Below are 24,045 nucleotides of genomic sequence, written 5' to 3' on the forward strand. Positions count from 1 at the left end.
TTTCAAACTTTTATTTATTTATTATCTATTATCCAATTGTAAAAGGGGGAACCAGTCACTCGCTATCACTCCATGTCACTACGTCGCTACAGATCTCAGCCATTTACACATTTATAAAGAAACATCAACCGAAATAAGGTTAAAAATTCACAAATACACATTTAATGTTGATTAAACCTATCTTATAGCTAAAAGGCTCGAGCACGCGGGGAGACGGCTATCAACTCAAGGAAACTGAACATAGGACATCGCTACAACCCTTAGCAATAACATGATGTTGAAAGTCTAGGGTTGCTCATCACCAATGCGGTTCACGGATAGAGATTATCGAATATAGACAAAAACAGGTCACCTCTACGAGTGAAGGCATTGCACCGCGTCGCCGCGCGGCCGAGCCCGCACCTACGTTAGCTTCACCCACGGGACTTGGCGACATCGGCCACAAGTTACATCGAAACAATATCAAATGCTATAGCAGCACCTAAATTATAAGAAGCTATTGATTCTTTCACAAAATAAACTTATGCACTATTTCATGTAACGAGAGAATTGCCTGTCTTAGGTAAGCTAAGCTCGGATTGTCACACAGTGATATGATGGATGACGGTCAATTATGTATGTATTCGTTATAGATACGATTATTGCACTAGGGGGGACACACTTGGCGGGAGTGGCGTGTGGGACACGAGACAGTGTCAGTAGCGAACATGAACACATTATGTACTGAACATTACGCTAACATACCGGAACAAACTAATTTACAACGCGGTACACGCACACAGTGAAACCACGCATTTACATGAACGTTTAGCATCCATCGTCTCGTTAATAGTACATGAAGATCATAGATACAATGCGACGATTACAACTCCACGTATTACATGAATGTGCCAAACACTTCACACGCATCATCCCCATAAATTGCAAGTACTGTGTAATATTTACACTTCTTAAAGTACACTTAGCCGACCCTTAATCGAATAGTTATGTGATAGTGCCGAACTGCGAGAAAACTTTTACCGCCTACGTCCGCGTTAAAAAAATATAAACTTACTTTCCCGAAACACCTTGTTACAACAAAATTAACGATTTAAACAAAATAGGAAAAATAATATGGTATTTTACACATACCTATAATTTTTGCATACCTAATATATTTGTGATAGAGTAGGTACCAGTTAATTATAATAAAAAAAAATGCAAAGGCAATGTCTTCTCGATCCCAATAAAAAAATAATTAATTTTGGATTTCATAGCACTAGTATTTAAATCCTTAATATAATATGCGGATTATTACAAGTGATATCACTATATTGAATTAATTTTGGATTTTGTCAAAATAAATTTATAAATAAATGAGCACATTGTGCTAATCAAAATTCCTGAACTTTGTACATATAATTGTATATTTAAGGGCTTAATGACTTGTGAGCGCAAGTGAACGCGGCTCGACAGTTAGGAATACGCTTACATAAATGTACTTTAACATAGATCATTACAAGCATGTGCTTTATATGTTGCGGTTCGTTTACACTCGAACTCGACACAAAGCTGTTGTCCGATTGTCAGCTCTAAAGCAAATAATAATCAAGTTATGAAAACAAAAACAACATTTTAAATATAAAACTTATGAATTTACGCTAACGATCGTGCGGCAGCTTCATGTTGTAAATACAAAATCGTCATCTTATTATGTAACTGATTATGAGAAAAAATAATATTCATTTTATTATCGAACTATAACTTATAACTCTAGGAATAATGGAAATACATCAGAAACTAGCTAACGAGCCGCATTCTTCAACATAATCAACGAACGTGATCGTAACTACTAATACAGGCACAGTTAAAATAAAACGTTCTTATATATCCTAGAGCTGTTTTACTTGGGTTATCCTTACTCTAATGGGAATTATTCCTACAACATAAAAATTACATAGGCCCGCGGCGCCGGCTGAACAGACTGTTGTATCTAGGAGTAGTATGTTGCGGTGCGGCTGCGGCCGGCTTGCGGGCATTAGTCTAAGTATTTTAAGTGGTGCTTACTCGACTATGTATGTGTTTGCGGCCGAATAGTCACCTGCTCACGATGATATGAGCTGCGGACAAATTATATATATGCGTTAGTGTTACGTACTAATAGTAAATTATATTCTGCAGAGCATTCGACACTGAGACACACATGATTTAGTTTAGTGTACCATACCATGTATGTGTGACATTCCAATTCACACATGAACATCACACAATTTAAACAGTAATGAAAAGTTTAAAAGATAACAAAATCTTGCAATAATAAGGTTGGCAATCAAACACATTATCTGGTTGTAACATGATTATAAATTCGTAAGGACAATCCCAAATAATATTTTTAAGTTATTAAGATGTAGGTAAGGTTTTTCAAAACGCGACTCATCTATAAATAATGTTACATCCGTTTCAAAAAAGAAAAAAAAGGCAATAAAAAATAAAATAAGCAAAACATCTACCTTGTAAAGTAAAGCGGGTGTTTATCCGTTCCACTTCATTCATATTATTTTTATTATTCATTATTCATAATATATTATTATTGTAATAATATATAGCTATTTCCTTTTATAATCTATAGGTATACTATGTAGACATCTACACTCCGCTCTTAACTCCTATCATCTTAAATACACTGCAACAAACAAAATAAAAAAATAAATTAAACATAATTTTGAAGTCATGCAATTTTAGGATCTAAAGTTGTTACAAAGCATGCAAGGGAGTCATAAGTATTATTACATATTCCTGTAAATAAAGAACCACGTGGACAAAGACAGAATTGTCCTCGCTATATTTCCATTTCAGGAATTCCCCTTGAATTGCTACTCAATGCAAAAATGGAAACTATAAAAAAATCGTAGAAGTTTCCATTAGATACAAGACTGAGAAATCCAAGTAGTAATGTACTCTCAAATTTTGATGATGTGAAGTTTGTAATTTCATAGGGCAAGTTTCGTAAGGTAAGTTTGTAATTTCGTAGGGGCTTTTTATTACGATGGTAAAAATCAAATGATCCCTCCCGCAGCGGGTTAGCAACGGTGAGGGAGTGTCAGACTTTTACTGACTAAAAACCCATCCTGTTTCCATAGGGGCTTGAACCAATTTTGAAAATTGTTTTACCAACAGAAAGATACATAATTTTAGAATATCTTAAGCTGTATTTTATGGATACGTGAACTAGTTCCATTGGTCATGTGTGGCGGAGTTTCTATGGGACACGATATATAAGGAGCAGTTACTAACCGACTTGACTGTGGCCTTGATGAAGTCCTTCTTGTGCGCGAGGTCGAAGTCCGGGTAGTGGCTGTACACCTGCTTGCACACCGTCTTCATCGTGATCTGCTCCAGGTTCGCGCCCTCCAGGATCTGCTTCACGTACTTCTTGATCTCCTCGTCCTGCGTCATATGTAGTTACTATTAGTTCCAGTAATAACATGGTAGATGTAGCCAGAAACGTCTTCTAAACAAATGTCTGGTGAACTTTTTATTTATTGTATAACTATCATGGTTCATTAGATAAAGACTGGTAACAGTCAGACAGCGAAGTTTCATGTCAGAATGTGTTACATTTATTTTTTCTACTTTGTCTGGTGGTGTATTCTGGCAGGATAAGGTATATAATGTTGAAAAGGCGATATAAGTCTGTTTATGTTTGTAAAAATCTTTGGCTAAGTTCAGTGACCGAGTTGCAACTATTTAAATGCATTGACTTGACTCACAGTAGGCGGCCGCTTGGCCTTCTTGTCTGCGGGGGTGTCAGACTCGTCTCCGCTCTCCTCCTCCTCGTCACTGGCGTCCTCCTCCTCCTCCTCACTGCCCTCCCCGGACTCCTCCTCAGAAGACGCCTTCTTGCCCTTCTTGGCCGGCCGCCCTGCAGCCTTGCCTGCTGGGGCCTTTTTCTTAGCTAAATCCCAACATTTTATAAATCAAAATAAAAACAAAAATAAACGAAAAATAATGGTGTCTCAGGAATGTAAAACATAGGAAAGGAAAATTAATTTCTGCAAAAGTTTACATAAGCAAATGATCTTTCTTGAGACACAAATTAAAACAAAAATTGTGGGCAGTTATACATACCTCGTGGATCGACCAACGAGGTGTTTCGGAAAGGTCGGGGGATGGATAGTATATAAAATATGCTCGATAGAGAAAACAATGTGGGTATAAGCAGTGTGACATACCGGGCGGCGTGGGCGCTTTCCGCTTGACGGGCGTGGGCTTGGCGGGCTGGCTCTTGGCCACCGCGCCCTTGCGCCCCTTCGCCGCCGGCGCCGCCGCGCGACCGCGCTTCGACTTCGGCTCCTACAACAAAATTACATTATATTATCTCTTATCACACATATATAATAAAGAATTTGGATCATCACAATGAATCTTCGAAAGTCTTCTACGGTAAAAATATGGACAACAACATTGTATGACCTACTACGCCGTTTGAACAGAACATAGGACGTAAAGTTTTGTCTGAGATCAGACAGAAAATATGCGGGCGTCATTCTTTGCCGAATTCGATCACGCAAATTGCAACAAAAAATAAAGAACATTTATCGACACAACACAAGACAAACACCAATAATTGAATAAAGTACACCAAAAAGAAATATGTATGCCAAATAGGTCCAGTAGTCATAAAGATATTGTACTCACATCAGACTCCTCTCCCTCGCTTCCAGACTCGTTATCGCTCTCACTCTCCGACTTTTCACTCTCCTCTTCACTGTCGGACTTTGCTCGTCGGCCGCGACCTGATTTACTTGGCTGCGCAACAAATACAAATCATGAAATTAAATATTTCCAATATGAATATCTACTAACTCTTTTATGAAAAAATATCTTTTAAAAACGAGGTTGGTCCAGTGGTATGGTATTGATGCAAAGTTTCAATATTGTAGTTTTATCCAGTAGTCTTATAGAGATGGCTTGTCTATGGCCCTTGGCTGATTTATTGTAGAATGTACTTCAAGCAAAGATTCAATCAGTATTACTGTGTCAATGAAAAATGTTATTAATCATACAAGATTAAAACTGGCCCTCACACAGCCGTAACTTGACAATCATCTGCCCTGTACACAGAACAGAATTTTAACCAAAATGTCGGCCGTATTATCTGGTAAAGTATCGTAAGGTCAATGCTACATACCCGTCCCTTCTTCCCCTTAGGCTTGCGTCCCCTCTTAGCCGGCTTGGCGGAAGAGCGGCGCCGGCCGGCCGACTTGCGCTTGCGGCCCGGCCCGGCCGCCGGCTCGCCCGCCTCCGGGTCGAAGTCCGAGTCCGCCTCCTCCGACCCGCTCGGGTTGAACGAGCCCTGCAATGTACATTCACTTACTCTACCTATACGTTGACATAAATACTCAAATTTTTACACGATGATATGCTACCAATTCATAAAAAAAAATCCCAATAAAGTCATGACAACTAAGAAACATTCTGGCAAACCATGTTTTCAATTAAATTCAAGAAAAATTGGTTGATCTGCTTCGGCTCCATGATTCGTACAGACCATATGTCCCAGTAAACTGTGTATTGGTTAAAAGTAATGGAAGTTCAAATAATGTACTTACATCTGAATCTTCTGAGCCATCTTTGGCAGGCTTGGGTCCCTTCACTTTAGTCTCTGGATCTGTCTCGTATTCTTCATCAGAGTAGCCTGTTGGACATTTCAATTAAATTATAGAATTCGTTTTGTCCAATCTTCAGAGACTAACTATTTACTACGTTATAGACTACTAGCTTCTGCCAGCGGTTTCACCCGCATATATGGGAACTACTTCCCGTACCGGGATAAAAAGTAGCCTATAGCCTTGCTCGATAAATGGGCTATCTAACACTGAAAGAAATTTTCAAATCGGACCAGTAGTTCCTGAGATTAGCGCGTTCAAACAAACATACTCTTCAGCTTTATTAGTATAGATAAGCAGGTTACAATTTGGGCGAAGTTACAAAAAAAAGCATAGTTGGTTAAAGTATTTCCATATTCTTTTATTCCCATTTGCTCCAACGCAGAGCTTGCGTTATCTATCTATATATACAGCATGTATTAGTTTGTTCAGAATCGTTTACTGAATCGATTTTTATCATTTGTAATATAGGTCATTTTTTTCCCAAAAATAATTAAAACTACGAAAATTATTGTCATATTAACCCTGTACAGGCAAAACAAATTCAAATAGACCGTAACTCAAAGTAATAAGACTTCGTGTATTGTCGGCTTTTTCCGTAGTTTCGTTATGTTGTGTCGAGTCGAGCGACGCGCGGCGCGATATTTGCGTGCGTAGTAGTATGACCAAAAAGTTCTCCAAGAATTGGTATAACTAATTTAGTAAATAACAGTGCATATACATGTTAAATTAAAAATTCAGTGTATGTATTATGATTATAACATAATATTCTAATTGGGGTGTTTGAGGGTGTGCGTTAATTACGTTACATGTTGTATATAAATATAGATAGATAACGATACGATATATAAATGAAACCCGCATTCCGTTGTCACGACATAACATGAAAACGGCTCAACCGATTTGGCTGAAAATTAGAGGGGAGGTAACTTAGACCCGGGAGAAGGATTTTTAGGATAGTTTTGGCACCATCCGGTTACGGGACGCGGGTGAAACTGCGGGCGAAAGCTAGTTTTTAATAACGACTTAACGCATTCCCACAATTAGGGATTGATTGACACAATTGATTTGTTTTTTAGTTTATTTTGTCTCTTTAACCTGTCGCCATGCGGTCTACAACTCTTGTATATTTGACGAAATATAAAGTCTAGTTTGCTTAATTTAAGGTTATGTTTACCTCTGTTGTGCACCTTGACGGCGGCGGAGCGTCGGGGCCGGCCGCCGGGCGCGGCGGGCGGCGCGGCGGGCGCGGCGCGGGCGACGCCCCGCGCGTGCGGCGAGTTGGGCCCCGGCTGCTGCAGGAACCCCACCAGCCGCGCCGCTAGCTCTGACGCCGATCCTGGGGACACCACATACGTACAGTACACACTTATTTGAGCTGCCACTCATAGACAAAAAGGAATACTAGCTGTGCAGGACTATATCACGTTGACAGAGAAAAATAAATAACTTGCTTGAGAGGGCAGGGTTACACAGGTCTTGGCAATATTCTTGGTAACATTGTATAGTCGATATTTTTAATTATAAGAAAGAAATCTAAACATAATATTATAGCAAACAATCAAAATTAACTAAGTTCCTTCCTTAACTCAGGTTTTTATACAAATGATTAACATTCCTTTACTTAATTTATGGTCAATAGAGGACACATGATGTAACTACACATCATTTTTCTAACAAAATTACCCCCACTCCACCCTAAAATAAATAATTTTCCTTACCTTTCTTATCAAGGTCCAACATCTCGCACATGGTCCGCAGCTGCTTGGGCTCCATCTTAGTGGTTTCCTCAAGCTTGGCCTTGTATTCTGAGGACCCAATGGCCCACTCATAGCCCTTGAACTTCTTGATGTTGCGTTTCACGTTGCGGTCCAGGCAAAGTTGCTGATAAAACATTTCAATATTAATTAATATTGTGTGATGACATCACTGTTTATAATAAGGAACAGATTTTTTAGACACTACTTAACTATTTTGTCATTTACACATGATTTTTAATTGGGGAAATTAGCTTTCATTTACTTAATTATCGAATTAGTCAAACCATCTTTATTGTCCTGGGTAATTTAGTTCAAATTTTCGAATTATTTACAGATTGCAGACAGCGGCAGCTCTGAAGTGTATAAAAAGTGTTTTCTTTTTTTGTGAATATAATTTAAAACAATTTTGAATAGTATAGCTGTAATTTAATTGTAATAGACAGCTGTGTTGCTGGGAAGTTTGTTCTTCAACACTTCTTTTTCCCAGCCATAAAACTAGGAAGTGCCGAAAGGCGTTTTGTGGGTGCTGCCCTTTTGTAAATTTGACGTTTTATCTAAAAACTGGCTTATTTTCAATAAACGTTTTTGACTTTGACTGTCTAGTTATATCATAAAATGCATAATATAATATAAATGATCTATTCTTGGAGTACAAACTCACCCCATACAGATACTGATGCAGCAGTTTCTGGTCTTGAGTCTTAAACCTGGATAGAGAGACCTCCACTTTGCTGATGTGGCCCAGAGGTATGCCCTTGCCGGCCGGCAGAGGGACTGGCGGTTCTGTTGGCTAGAATTACAATATAGGGATCATTTATTTGCTCTTAATATAGGTATTAGTAATAAGGATGTTACAGAAAGTCCTGGTTGATAAGATTAAATGTTGTTAAGTAAATACTCGAAACTATTAGTAGTTGGTAGAATGTTAAGGGCGCCTACACAAAATTGCGATGCGATGTGAATTTGTTTGGCAGCCCGTTTGGTAGGTAACCATAATTTCAAGTGTATCATTTTTGGGGGCATGGGGCATGTTGATAATATCGCAATTTTTGCATGGGAACCCTAAAAACTTCCTACAAAAAATCGGTTCGATTATTATCTGGCCTAAAAAGTCTGATGTGATCGTTCAGCCAAAGTTTGAAGGAACGCGAAGAGAAAAATGAAGTGATGTGTCTAAGTGTGGTGTAGGTTACCTCTTTCTTGGGCTTAGGTTTAGGCGCTTCTTCTTCTTCCTCCTCCTCCTCTTCCTCTTCTTCCTCCTCGCCCTCCTCCTCGTCGTCTCCTTCGTCGTCATCTTTAGCTTTCTTTGCGGGCTTCTTTACTCTGTAAACATCGTATTGATTAAGCAATATAAACATTTTAGTCAGCTATAAAGACAAAGATCTGAAAACGGCAGAAATATAAGTGAAAGGCGTAAACATGACAAATAAATATACACTTTTCATCAGAAAAATTTTGACAACTTGGAGGTTTCTGTTATGAAAGGATTATCAGAAAAAAATATCTATAAATGTATGTCAAATGCCATTTATACGTGAAGGTATAATATAAGGTTTCCAAATCCTAATGCAAATTTTCTAAATATGTGATCAGCAACTTACTTTTCTTTAGGTTTCTTGGGCTCCTCCTCGTCTCCCTCGTCACCCTCCTCCTCCTCCTCTTCCTCTTCTTCCTCCTCTTCTTCATCTTCCTCCTCAGTGTCCTAATAATGAGAAATTTTATTTACCACCAACATGTTTTAACTAATTAGGCTGCCTGCCAACGATAATTGGGTGACCGACTTTTTGTAAACTGATATCAATAATGCAAAGCACATGTCTTACAAAAAGTTTTGTCAGAAAGTCCTAGTAATAACGAACTACAAAAAATCGGTCCGATTATCTGTACTACAAAAAGTCGGACGTGAGCTTTCAGCTTTGGGTTTAACTTGAAGTTGTTACGGTGCGTCCTATGCGAGCGATCTGAAAGCGAACGCGAAGCAGCGCGACGCGACACGAAAACAACAAACAGTCGATTTATCTTGAAGTACGCTTCGGATCGCGTCCACTTTGATACGTCCACAAAGGACGCACCCTTACTCCCATGAAACGGCAAGACAGTATTTTTTATATAAAAAAAAATAGCTTCCTTAGGACATCCTTACCTCTTTCTTGGGTTTCTTCTTAGGGGCGGGTTTCTTAGCACCTTTGTCGTTAGCCTTTACGTCATCCTTTTCATCTTCATCATGCGCCTCGCCATTTTCTTCCTAAGTATTGAAAATGAGTTTTAGAATTATTGTAAACTAGCTCCCCCAAAAAGGAAATGAGCTATATTCATCCGTTATGTACGAAATAAAGGCTATTTGTGAGAGGGACGCGTCCTTGACACCGGAGGTTGTGTTATTTTCAGTTCGCCGATACAATTCTGATACCGACAATTTACCTGTATTTTCAGAAGTCGGTAAACGTTTAAGCTTTCTAAATGTACTTTATAACAGGTTTAATGACAAATTAAAATTATATTACGTTATTTTAATATGGCTGATAAAAAGATGAAGTAAAACATCTTGAGGAAACCTGGACTATAAAGTCTGAAATCACCAACTCTCATTGAGCAAGCGTGGTGATTAATGCTCAATCTTTCTCCGCATGAGAGGAGGGCCTGTGCCCAGCAGTGGGACGATAAAAAAAAGGCCTAAAGACTTTTTAACACGCATTTCGATCACTATGTCATAATTGTACGAAAACTATATTTAACAAAGAACGCGAATATCTAATGAATGAATAGAACAAGCTAAACCAGTTTTCTCGTATTTGTAGCGATGTAATATTAGCAAATGGTGATTTAGTGTGGCCATTTAAAAAGCAAGGAAGTTTTGATTCCTATTAGTTATTATTGTCTTTGCTTTATCATGAATTAAATAATTACACTTATTTAGTTTCGCTCTCTTCACAAACTGTGTATGCATGTAACTACATAGGTAGTATGATAAAGTAAGTATATTTTTTTATGAAATTACATAATACGAAACTGCCTTTATCTAGACAGCAGACTGATTTGCTTATGATTTGAGAGGCGGACAATTTGCTAATCTTTTATTCTACTATGCAAGATTACTGTTGATTAGACTGGAAGAGCGGAACCGACCGCGGAACACATTTTCATTTTTTTTTTTTGTCTAAATGACCCCTCACTTTAACGGACTGTAAGATGACTCAAACCCACCTAACCTATGTACCTTCTGAGGTCTGGAGAATACGATGCATGAGCATAAAGGAGTAGTTCTTGGGTAACTCAACGCAATTCTTTTCATACTAACTTTCAGAAACGGAAATTATCTTTGAAGTTTACAAGTGAATGTAATATGTTTACGTCATTAGATTGCTGGTAAAACGAACAGGTTTATTTTGCGAGATAGAGTGTAGGGTGACTCTCATTTGCATATATTTATGCACCTCAGAAACCTTGACCTGACGTTGATCATGCATTTTATTTAAGTATTTTTCATTTTGCTATCATAAGGCGATCATGTTAACGAAACCTTCTACTAGTATAAATAGCTCATTAGGAAAGTATCATGTATAACACCATGCCAAAACCTCCATTAAACACTTTGCTCGCTTGTCGGGACATAAATGAACAGTTTTTTCGTACCATAGACCCACAACCAAAAAGGTTATAAGTACAATTTTATTTCACTGACCTTTTTAGAATCTGCATCGGCCTTCACATCTCTCTTGTCATCTTTGGAGTCATCTCCTGCGCCGTCATCATCCTTGCCGTTAGCCGTTGTTGATTTTGAATCACCTGTGCGCGACAAAAAAGTATCGTTGTAACATTTTGTATGACATATATCTGGCTGGTAAGGACCCGTATTTGGAGATGCCGCGCACAGTTCGTGTAATAAAATTATGTACATTTAAATAATATGCCAAAATTATAGCAATAAATAGCTAGTAATTCGTATAATACACTACGCCTTACTAACATTTACAGTAGTAATAAAAAAATAAAGTGCGACATTAACCACCAATTTCTATAGGAGCTTGAACTTAGCATTGGAAGCACGAAGGAGAAAAGACTAGCGGAGATGCCCTAACGCAGGTAGGTCACGCGCCTTCAGGTAGGTCAAATACGTCACGACTACGTCACGGCAGGCGTGGCTGGACACCGCCCATATATCGTTCTTTACATCAAACTGACATCTTGTCATGGTTGTATTTTTACCACAATTTCAACAGATTTTATTTGTTACTCGATTAAAACGATGAAATGCGCTATCATTAATTGTAGAAATTGCTCAGGATCCAAACTCAAACATACCATAGGATAACATTTCACGTGTAAGTAATATTTTAGCTTTAAAACATATTTTTTGCTAGAGACATCTGTCGTCGAATAGCTGCATTTCTAGAACCTCTAAGTGAATTTGTATTATTTTCGTATCAATCTTGTATCAATGTATATTATTGGTACCAATTTTTGCCTTAAAAAGCAGCTTCATTTTCCCTTGCATCCTACAAGTTTTTTTTATAGATTATTTACAAACCAAAACATATGATATATTATCATGAAAATTTAATATTATAAAAACACCATCTTTCGGTAAGTAGTCGACTTACGTATATTTGAAGTAAAATTGTGTTCATCAAGACAGAGAGACCCGTTACAAAATTAAGTGCTACCAGACATCGAAAATGCAATCACCCATTCTTAAAAAAGGTCTTATTTAAAAAAGCTGCAATTATCTTAAAATTAATCATAACTCTAACTATGTAGATTTATTTATATTCATCACTAGCCGTTTTCCCGCGGTTTCACCCGCGTACCGTGGAGCTACTGCCCGCACCGGGATAAAATATAGCCTATGTTACTTGCAGATAATATAGCTTTCTAATGGTGAAAGAATATTTAAAATCGGTCCAGTAGTTTTTGAGTTTATCCATTACAACCAAACAAACAAACAAAGTTTTTCTCTTTATAATATTAGAATAGATCAGCAATGTTTTACATAGGTATATCTCTCTTGCCGTACATACTTTTTGAATGTACCTTTACTCAGAGCAACATCGGACACACATAATGTCAGCCACTTAGTGGATGCGCCGTTATGATATAGTTGTGAAAACTCTAATTTGATAAACACTGTCCCTATAATTTTAATTCCCATTTTTCTTGGTGAATTTCGTAATGTGGCAACATCGAAAATAACAACAGTCATCGCAGCACGGTTTTAGACATGTTCTAGAACAAATAGAACGAATTTTCGTGCTTGTGATGCCATAGTGGCTAGTAGACGAACTAACACAATGCCATAAGTTGATACTTAAATTACACCATGGGGGTTTTTAGACCCGTGGTGAATAAAAATGATTTTTCATCGAGTCTCCGTTTAATGGTTCCTAGATACCTATTTCATTTCTTGAGGAGTAAATAAATTGTTGTGGGGCAAGTTCTCTGCACAAAATAATACTTATATAACAATTAATTTTCTAACTTTTTTATCTCTCTCTTTTTCTTCGTTCATTTCAAATGAATGCTTCTTTAAACTTTCTAATTGAATTACTATTTTAAAAGAATTATTAATTTTGAGTATTTACTTTACTTTTGAGTATGTCACTAGTGGTCGATGTTAGTTTAGGGTTAGATTTTAATCATCCTATTCCACGCTAGATGGATTTACAAAAAATGGGTGGCTTCCCATAAAAGGCGTATAAGGGTGGAGCACGGGTGGAGCCAGTAACGTTCCTCGTCCCCCGCTCACCCGAATTTTGGCGCGCTGCTTTGTTAGGAGATTTTTCGTTAGGGCATCTCCGCTAGTCTTTTCTCCTCCGTGATTGGAAGTCTCAATTACTTAGAAGAAGTCGAGAGGATAATTTGAAGAGGTGAGATTCAGTGTTTTACATTAACCGAACAATATTTGGTGATTAAAATATCAAAGCGATATCGTACAATGGCACTGTTTGTAGATTTTTATCATGCGATAATTTGAGAGACGCGGGCCATACTGACTGCATGTTTTTAATGCTATTCCTGTTTCCAGATTTGTTTTATTACAAAGATCATAGTAGGTATCTATTTTGTGATACTAAAAAATAAATCGAAATAAAAATATGTACATTGCGTAAATCAATGTACTCACTAATCATTTAGAACTCAAATTGGTGCAGACACAAAAGATTTGCGAACGCGATAAGCGGTCGACGATAGCGGCTATCAATTTAATTTATATAATTTACACAAATAATAGTAGCCGAGATAATAATGTTACGGGTCCATAGGAACAAAAACTTGGTGTATCAGCCTGTTGAGCGTGCACTGAGATATAATTACCATCAGGGGTTCAACAGGGTTTTGATGGCTTAACTACGATAAACCGATTGAAAATACCAATCTTTGAGATATGATCGCTAAACCTTGACGCTTCAAGAGCTTTATTTTAAATAGAAAATAATACGCGGATCGAAGTGGTGAAATAAAATGGCTTTCTCACTGTCTACAAATGTACAAAATATTAATACAATATTAAAAAAAAAGAAACTTTAATGAATATAGCCTAATTTATGATAGTATCATCATTTAATTGTCTTTATGCTTTTCTTTTTGCTGGAAATGAATGTTTGAAGAACAGAACAAATCTGCTCTCATCATGTATAGGCCCTACCTACCTATATGGTTATTGTATAAAATCTTAGCAATGTACGATCAACGATGTGTCAATGCCCTTTGGTTCTAAAGCTACAATCAATTTGAATGTGCAAAATGTCCATCCATTTCTCTTTACGTGTTAGGAAATGTTCACACGTAATAATTGACTTCTCATGTATCTTATATTTTTCTGTATCTATAAACGAAAAGGGCTTTTATAATTTATAGGCTTTTTGGTTGTTTGCTGTTTTATGTTTAAATCTAATTCCAAAAGGGACGCCTGTATTAAATTAGTGGGAGAAAAAGTATTTTAGGCTAATCTAAAGGACGGTCTAAATATTTTTGTTCTTCATGCTTATTGTAATCTAAACTTATAATAAATCTCTAGTTCCGAATATAATCATGTATCTTGATCTCAACTGACGTAATCTTAACGCATTTACAAAAACACAAGCTAACAAATTCCTGAAAAAAAAGCGTCGACCCATTAATAAAACAGTAGTGTTTTCTAAATACAACTTAACGCATGAAATAAATGTACTTAGCGGTCGCGGCTGTGCCCACACGATTGGCTAAATTGCTCGACATGCTAACTGAATCTCGCCGGATAAAACTAAGTAGTTAGTACTTGATGCTAAGAGATTGTTAGTAAGTGAACAAAATGTTCATGAGGTGCGGACATTATGTAGAAATCCTGATATTGTTATATCGTAGTCATTGAATTGTGAATGAGTGATACATTTCTCTCATGCATATTAGGAGTCGAGCACACTGCGTGAACATGTATTTTTTACATGAGACGATGAGATCGCGAACGTAATTTTAAGAACCTTATCTACTTTTTGCGTAAAACAAGACTACTTACACTAATAGACTACGAATTAGCAACGTCAAAAACTTGAAATAGACACAATTTCGTTCTAAAACCGGTATACATTAAGTCCGGCCAGAATAATCATAAGACCAGTATAGAAAGAGCCCCGATTTCTCAACGTTGTAGTAGTGAAGTGGGGTCAATGTGTTTGCAGGCTCGAGTGAGTCAGACTTATACACCCAGCCTGAATCAGTAATTACTAATATCACACACTAATGTAACACATTATAATGGCGTTGGATTTATCTTCTAGTTGAAGTGCCACTACCGGGTGCGCTTCGAATGATTATCTCTTTAAATATCCATCAGTCGTTAGGTACACTACATTTGGTTTTGTAAAACATGAGTACCTACTTTAAACATTTTGCTTAAGGCACCTAATTCTAGTCTAAGTTCTCCTGAAAAATATGCTCAGGCTCAGTGGCGGATTTACAAATTTGCCGCTAGTAGGCCATTCATTTTTTGCCGCCCCTAATGATTGTGAACTTAATGATATTTCTGTCAGTTACTAGATTATTTTTGCAACCCGCTATGTACCGAAGAGTTTAATGTTGACCTAACAAGTTTATCTGACGGCGACTTTAAAGCGTAAAACCTCTGTAACTTTTAAACGGCTCAATTGATTTTCATGAAACTCGCCCGTAAAACACCTGTAATACAAAAAAAATACTAAATTAAAATCGGTTCATTCGTTCGGGTAGGTACTATATCAGAGGCGCACCCATCGGGTGGCACCCCCCCAAAAAAACGACACAATATAATCACGGACTAAAATTGTAATTGAAGTACTTAAAAATTGTGTAGAAATCATTCATGGTGCTTTTTGCTAGGTTTAACATAAAGAAACCGGAGTCATACCACTGCAAAGTTATAAAGCGCTAACTAGTTTTATAGAAACCAGTGTCAAGTAAAAAAGCCGCGAGCGCAGCGAGCGCAAAATTTTTAAGATTTAGAACAGTAAAGTACCAAAACGAGTTTATAAAACCGGCCTAAAGTGAAAAAGTCGCGAGCGTAGCGAGCGCCAAATTTTTTGAGTTTTGAGGACACAAAAGCGAAATTATTTGGGACACAAAAGTCCTCCACCTCCTGAACAGCTTAGAAATCGTCAGCGTAGAGCGTCAGTTGTTTTTGCTACTTCGGTGCTTTAACTTTTTGTTAGATTGGACTCAAAGAGCGCAGAATAAACCAGAAAAGATGAAGAAACCGCGAGCGAAGCGAGCGGATTTTTCAATTTATTTTTATTGAAACGCTATTGGAATATTTTAAAATTCATGATCACATAAACCTAAGCATATATTAAATAAAATAAAAAATAAAATAAAAATAAAAATAGCTATGACTCTAGTTTTATTCTTGCTGTACTGTTAGTGTATATGCTTTTTTTAAAATCCTAATGTATTTCTGGTCGACTCCTTGTTTCTTCAGACATTGCCAGATACTGTTGTGTTCTATTGATTCAAATGCCTTGTTGAAATCGATGAAGCAACAGTAGAAGGGCACTTTAAACTCTTTGGCTTTTTCAAAAAGTTGTCTTACCGTTAGTATATGGTCCAATGTTGAATAGCCTGACCGGAAGCCAGCCTGTTCCTTGGGCTGGTTTTCATCAAGAGTTTTGGTTATTCGCCTTAGGACAATTTTTGCAAAAATTTTGTAATGTTCGACATTAGGCTTATTGGTCTGTAGTTGTTAATTTCTCCTTTGTCCCCCTTTTTATGGAGTAGGATTATTGTTGATGTAGTCCACTGTGCAGGAATTTCCTCGGTGTGCAATATGTCGTTGAAAATGTGTTTAAGTAGTGGTACTAGCTCGTTTTTACAATCTGTAAGTAATTCGTTGCTGATATTATCAGGGCCGGGAGCTTTATCCTTCTTCTGTGTTTCTATTGCCTTGTATATTTCTTCTATTAGTATAGGTGGAACCGCGTCGGTGTTATTTAAGTTGGTGTTTACCACGAAGGAGAAAAGACTAGCGGAGATGCCCTAACGCAGGTAGGTCACGCGCCTTCAGGTAGGTCAAATACGTCACGACTACGTCACGGCAGGCGTGGCTGGACACCGCCCATATACCGTCCTTTACATCAAACTGACATCTTGTGATGGTTGTATTTTTACCACAATTTCAACAGATTTTATTTGTTACTCGATTAAAACGATGAAATGCGCTATCATTAATTGTAGAAATTGCTCAGGATCCAAAGTCAAACATACCATAGGATAACATTTCACGTGTAAGTAATATTTTAGCTTTAAAACATATTTTTTGCTAGAGACATCTGTCGTGGAATAGCTGCATTTCTAGAACCTCTAAGTGAATTTGTATTATTGTCATCTTGTATCAATGTATATTATTGGTACCAATTTTTGCCTTAAAAAGCAGCTTCATTTATCCTTGCATCCTACAAGTTTTTTTATAGATTATTTACAAACCAAAACATATGATATATTATCATGAAAATTTAATATTATAAAAACACCATCTTTCGGTAAGTAGTCGACTTACGTATATTTGAAGTAAAATTGTGTTCATCAAGACAGAGAGACCCGTTACAAAATTAAGTGCTACCAGACATCGAAAATGCAATCACCCATTCTTAAAAAAGGTCTTATTTAAAAAAGCTGCAATTATCTTAAAATTAATCATAACTCTAACTATGTAGATTTATTTATATTCATCACTAGCCGTTTTCCCGCGGTTTCACCCGCGTACCGTGGGAGCTACTGCCCGCACCGGGATAAAATATAGCCTATGTTACTTGCAGATTATATAGCTTTCTAACGGTGAAAGAGTATTTAAAATCGGTCCAGTAGTTTTTGAGTTTATCCATTACAACCAAACAAACAAACAAAGTTTTCCTCTTTATAATATTAGAATAGATCAGCAATGTTTTACATAGGTATATCTCTCTTGCCGTACATACTTTTTGAATGTACCTTTACTCAGAGCAACATCCGACTCACATAAAGTCTGCTACTTATTTAGTGGATGCGCCGTTATGATACAGTTGTGAAAACTCTAATTTGATAAGCACTGTCCCTATAATTTTAATTCCCATTTTTCTTGGTGAATTTCGTAATGTGGCAACATCGAAAATAACAACAGTCATCGCAGCACGGTTCTAGAACAAATAGAACGAATTTTCGTGCTTGTGATGCCATAGTGGCTAGTAGACGAACTAACACAATGCCATAAGTTGATACTTAAATTACACCATGCGGGTATTTTAGACCCGTGGTGGATAAAAATGATTTTTCATCGAGTCTCCGTTTAATGGTTCCTAGATACCTATTTCATTTCTGGAGGAGTAAATAAATTGTTGTGGGGCATGTTCTCTGCACAAAATAATACTTATATAACAATTAATTTTCTAAATTTTTTATCTCTCTCTTTTTCTTCGTTCATTTCAAATGAATGCTTCTTTAAACTTTCTAATTGAATTACTATTTTAAAAGAATTATTAATTTTGAGTATTTACTTTACTTTTGAGTATGTCACTAGTGGTCGATGTTAGTTTAGGGTTAGATTTTAATCATCCTATTCCACGCTAGATGGATTTACAAAAAATGGGTGGCTTCCCATAAAAGGCGTATAAGGGTGGAGCACGGGTGGAGCCAGTAACGTTCCTCGTCCCCCGCTCACCCGAATTTTGGCGCGCTGCTTTGTTAGGAGATTTTTCGTTAGGGCATCTCCGCTAGTCTTTTCTCCTCCGTGGTGTTTACTATTTGGTTCTTGCTGGAGTAAAGGTTTTCGTAGAATGTAGTTGCTATTGTTGCTATCATATCTTTTTGTTTTCGTTTTCGAAAGTCGGTCTTTCATATTGGGTATCCAGTTTTTCTTTTCTTTTAAAATTTTTAGAGCTTTTTAATACCTCCGGTTTTGCTTATGTATTTTTCAAAAGTTTCACGCCTAGTGCGTTCTCTGTCTTTTCTTATTTGGTTTTTGATTTCTTTACTTATTTCGCTTATTTTGTTTCTGATAATTTTTGTTTTCTTTGTAGTATTTAACAGTTTTGATCTTGCTTCTAGGAGTGTAATTACTTTCTCTGACAAGTTTTTCTTATCCTTCGTATTATATTTAGTATCAGGTTCTGGTCTCAATGTCAATATTTCATGTGGTATGTTGTACTTCTGCTGAGTATTTATATCCTCAAAGGATGATTCTGTCACTAATTTCAGTTTGTCTTTGATGGTGTTTAACATTTGTTTGTTATTTGGTGTTGGTCTTCTGACTTTGAAGGGTCGACTTTTAACAGTGCCCATTGACCTGCTCAGACGTGCTCTGAGGACTCGGTGGTCGCTATTAAAATTTAGATAAATGGTGCCGCAGTCGTCAATTAATTTTGGTCTATTTGTTAAGATGTAATCAATTTCGTTTTTGAAACTGCCGCCTGGCGATTCCCAAGTCCATCTTTTTGAAGTTCTTTTCTTGAATAGGCTGTTCATTATCCTCATGTTATTTTCCATCGCCATTTCTATTAGTTTTTGTCCGTTCCTTGTTCTTTTCCCTCTGATGTAAGGGCCAAGTACAATATCTTCTCCATTTCGTGGACTTCCAATCTGAGCATTGAAATCTCCCATTACTATGCAGTGTTTGTATGTGTACTTTTTTAGGGCGATGTTGAGAGTTGAGTAAAATGCATCGATTTCTAAAGTAGATGACTGCTCTGTTGGTGAGTAAGCTTGCACTATAGACCATATTTCCTGTTTTGGAGGAATTTTAATATTTAATTTGTTGAGTTTTGAGGACACAAAAGCGAAATTATTTGGGACACAAAAGTCCTCCACCTCCTGAACAGCTTAGAAATCGTCAGCGTAGAGCGTCAGTTGTTTTTGCTACTTCGGTGCTTTAACTTTTTGTTAGATTGGACTCAAAGAGCGCAGAATAAACCAGAAAAGATGAAGAAACCGCGAGCGAAGCGAGCGGATTTTTCAATTTATTTTTATTGAAACGCTATTGGAATATTTTAAAATTCATGATCACATAAACCTAAGCATATATTACAGTGAGTTTATTAATCGTTTATTTATATATGGATTGTGTACTCGTATAATTATAAAAAAAAAACTGTAAAAAAATTCGCAAAATTTGCCGCCCCTCTAAATCTGCCGCTCTAGGCACTGGCCTACTTGGCCTATTGGTAAATCCGCCACTGCTCAGGCTTCTTATAGTTTCCGAAACGTTTACATTATAAATTCAAGACCTCAATTTTTTAGGCTTTCAAGATTTCACTTAGAACCGCTCCTAATTGTTTGTTGTCTAATTCAAGTTCTCATAATTTGCAACAAATGCTACTACTTCATAGTCTTGTCAAAACAGAGTAAATTGTCGCGCTCACGTGTATCCCTTGCATATTTCGCTCGACAGAGAGTAGGTACATCCCTATTCTTATTCAACAGGTTTACATTGCGCGGGATAGTCATGTTAATTTCATACTACATAAATAGACCTAGATTTATTTAAAACCTGTTTTTACGCGAGCAGAGAGTCCTTTCACTGACAAATATTTTGGACGCTTTTGAGCTCTTGAAATCCTTACTCGAATTCCGAAAGAAAATTTTCTATAGATCATATTTTTATCAGAGGAGTTAAGGATTCTTTATTTGAGTACAAATATAAGCTAAATAGTTTTGGGAACGATTCGGTATTACTCAGTACGCACTAAAACGTCGCCATTGAAGCCTCCGTGAATGCTATGCAAGGAAATCAATAATGACAAGGTTGCAACTTTACTATTATAGCAGCGCTTTCGACAGTTTATTTACGTTTCTACATGTTGATTTATCATGTTATGGGCTCGGGTTTTTATTCTGAATGTTAGTAGAAGCGATTCAGTACATATCTTATGCAACACATGTCGGATTTCTATATATAATCTATCTGTCGATTTGACTAGAGATTGAATTTTGACATTAGCTCCACGTAAATTATATCGAATTTCTCGGAACAACAGATGAACATGTTACCTATAGAAATTGCAGTTAACCATTTCTGTATCATTGTATGCATTTTGTTGCTTCGGGAAGAGGGGACTTTTCGGGAGGGGACTTCAAAATAGGCAAATTATTGCTATTGAACTAATTATAATTATTTCACTGAAGTTTTTTTAGTGTCGATTAGGGAATAAGCCGAAGTCTTTTGTAACAGATTGTTATTTAAATAATGGCGGCAAAACCAATTGTAGGTACAGAAAAATACGAGAACAGAATTTTTAAAGTTTTTTTTTTTTGCATTGAAACTTTCATTTGACTTATGAACAGCCAAGTGCTTGAAATTGCCAGTTTAGTTTTTTTTTTCACTTATTAGTATGAAAAAATAAGTTATTTTTTATATTGTGGTTTTAAATGTTAGGCACTTACCTTTGATGCGGTCCAGAGATAAAATGGGAGGTGTATTGCGATGTAAAATTAAAATACAATAATATGATATGCAAATACAATACTAGTGAGAATGAGCTCTGTACAAGTATTATATTGCTGAAGTTATTCCTATTTTTTTCTATTTTTTTTCTTGTCATGCATAGTTAAAATTATATAACATTCTGAAAAAGGACATTTTTAAGTTTTTTTTTTTTTTACTTTTGTTTTTTTTTTATAATGAAGTTAGAGCTAGTAATGTATTTAAAAAATATGAAATGACACAACACAATTCTTTGCACGTCAACTTTGATCAAAACGAGAGGACATACAGACACAAACTGTTAACAAACACAAATGAAAACACCAAATATTTTTTCCCCTCTCAAAACCCAAGCAAGCCCACTAGCGCCATTGCGGCGGCAGTTTTAAGAACTACAACTTTTTTTCACAAAGTTAACACGCAAATGAGGTCGAGATCAGCCCAAAAAGGTTAGTTGCCATGTAGATGAACACCGACTTGTGAACACATTGACCAGACTGGGGGGCTGGTGCCCGAACCTGACCTTCTGTAGGCTGGGTTATAGGTGGCTTATCTTCCTCTTTGGTGTCTGGTTGATCTACATCGGCGTTACCTTGGACTGGGGCAGGGTCCGCAGTCGCCTGCGACTCACCCTTCGAGTCTTGGGACGACTCGTCTTCTGTTGTTTGGCCATCGCCTGTCCCAGACTTCTTATCTTCATCCTGCACACAAATACGTACCCATTGGAAATTGTTTCATGTAAAATATCTTATCTTTTTTTATATAAAAATACAGCTTTTTATATGATGCAGTAAAACAACTTGTGAGTAAAATATTTGATCTCTTTCATATATTTGCATTGATAATGAAGCGAAGGAGGTACAAATGGTATATTTCCCATACAAAATTACATCAGAAATTTTCTACTTCATAATTAATTACTTATGTCGCACAAGGCTACAAATTAAATAAGTTTATATGTGGAATAAATTGTACTGATGCAGTTGCATGTAATAGATTCTAATTTCATCATTGTCACAGTTATTAGTAAAACATACATAGATATTGATACAATTATTTCTAGAAAACATTACAAATTTTTTATGTTAACAACACAAAAATACCATGAGAGACAATTTCGGCCAAAAATTGTGAATAGCATAGAAGTGCTGCCGGTAAAAGAATAAAGCAAGTATTAAGTGTATGTTTTCACAATAGCAAGACTGCTTTGTAAGCATGACCATAATACATTCATGCAAGGAGGTTGCTCTATTAACGAAAGCAATTAATTCCAAGATAGTGAAACAATTCAGTACCTGTATTGCAAAACTACTTGACACTTGGGAAAAAAAATCATGATTTTTTGCATGAATATATCAATTTATAAATTTTTGATAAAAAATGCATCATTATTAAATAAAAATACAAAATATTGCAATTATGTATTGCCAAATCTGCATGTCGAACACCATTCTATTGGTGAAGTCGGCGTCACTTCCGCGCGCCGCCACTCAATTATCAACCTTATGTAAATAGACATAAGTCACAAACTTCAATACTTCTCCTTCTAGCACTACAGTAAGACGTATACAGCTGTGTACATACAATATCTATCTATGGATTACATTAAAAGGAATATTCTACATCTCTCCTGTCAAATCCGATGAGCATTTCAAGATATTTCTTGATAATTATTTTGCGTTCGCGCCATAAACGTGTACTAACACAAAAAATGTACCGGAAAAAAACTAAAGAGGTCAGCAATAAAGGCCCCCGAAAGGATACTTATGTTTTATTTACATCGCCGGCCGAGTTCCGAGCGTAAATAATGAGTCGCGAGGCCGCGACTCAGTGGAACAACAACATATCACGCTGCCTCTAAAATGGAATAATCGCAAGAAACGAAATATCAAGGTCATGCGGATTTCATATCAATGTCATATAACATCGTGCACATTAACAAAGGCCCTGCAACGAAATGCAAAGGGGCGGGGGTGGCCAAAATATGCGAAATCCTGAAAAATATCCCATTAGAATCAGTTTCGATAACTGATCAAGATGGCATTCACAGTTTTTATTGCAAAATATTGACTAGTATCACAACCCTCCGTGGCGTAGTTCCCGCTTTTAGCGGGAAGCAAACGTTCTGTCAGCCATGTTGAGACGCAGGCAAACATTAGTGATATAACACGGAAATAACACCACTACACAAGTTAAATTCATCTTATTAGACGCGCACTGTTACAGAGAAAATTAATACAAAAACATATTTCACAACTATACCTGATTGTCACTGATTTTCGCTTTATCGGTATCACCCGACATTTTTCCTACGAAGAAATTGAAAGCGAATTCCAAGCGTCTTCAAACACCGGACAACACAAATGCACGCACCCATAACATAGAAAAAAAGCTAGAACGTTTTGTTGTCTCCGGTGCATCGACCTATCATTTTCAATTTGAAAAGCCTAAAATGGTTTGTTTATCATATAATTCAACCATTTTCATCACTTAATTGGCATCATGGATAAATAATAAATTGATATTTGAATTAACTACCATTTTAACAAAGATAGAAGTTTTATTTTTTTTTATTTAGAGAGTGTACGATATACCAAGCACCTACAATTAGATTTATATATTTTTAACAAGATTGAGTAATAATGTAAATGCTTAATTAAAAACACAGATTTACAAATCCATAATTAAATATTTCTAACCTATTCTGATGAAATAAACCCTAATCAATAAGTTTGTCCACATG

General features: G+C 36.6%; 1 protein-coding gene across 4 annotated transcripts; it reads right to left on the reverse strand.

The window, feature by feature from the left end:
• On the reverse strand, positions 1-23,715 carry LOC124641108 (protein DEK-like). Of its 4 annotated transcripts, none has more exons than XM_047179087.1 (17): positions 23,565-23,715; positions 21,934-22,003; positions 11,091-11,194; positions 9,552-9,653; positions 9,010-9,110; positions 8,602-8,731; positions 8,070-8,198; positions 7,370-7,532; positions 6,826-6,987; positions 5,592-5,677; positions 5,171-5,335; positions 4,678-4,788; positions 4,212-4,332; positions 3,750-3,913; positions 3,274-3,426; positions 2,490-2,662; positions 1-2,099 (listed from the first exon to the last, which is right to left on the reverse strand). In XM_047179087.1, the coding sequence occupies exons 1-16, from the start codon at positions 23,604-23,606 to the stop codon at positions 2,654-2,656; spliced, it is 1,812 nt and encodes a 603-aa protein (XP_047035043.1). In that variant the 5' UTR covers positions 23,607-23,715; the 3' UTR covers positions 1-2,099; positions 2,490-2,653. The 4 variants fall into 4 exon arrangements, with proteins under 4 accessions (XP_047035043.1, XP_047035042.1, XP_047035041.1 ...); XM_047179086.1 differs by having other exon boundaries at positions 3,750-3,934; XM_047179085.1 differs by having other exon boundaries at positions 21,826-22,003.
• Positions 23,716-24,045: the final 330 nt, after the last annotated feature.

The sequence above is a fragment of the Helicoverpa zea genome, chromosome 22, assembly GCF_022581195.2.
Source record: "Helicoverpa zea isolate HzStark_Cry1AcR chromosome 22, ilHelZeax1.1, whole genome shotgun sequence".
In the NCBI taxonomy this organism is placed as follows: domain Eukaryota; kingdom Metazoa; phylum Arthropoda; class Insecta; order Lepidoptera; family Noctuidae; genus Helicoverpa; species Helicoverpa zea.

Coding starts and splice junctions, on each gene's coding strand:
- LOC124641108 (XM_047179084.1), bottom strand. CDS start 23,606: ATGTCGGGTGATACCGATAAAGCGAAAATCAGTGACAATCAG. Junction 11,195..21,825: donor TATAACCCAGCCTACAGAAG/GTCAGGTTCGGG, acceptor TGTCGCGCACAG/GTGATTCAAAATCAACAACG. Junction 4,333..4,677: donor GCGAGGGAGAGGAGTCTGAT/GTGAGTACAATA, acceptor ATTTTGTTGTAG/GAGCCGAAGTCGAAGCGCGG.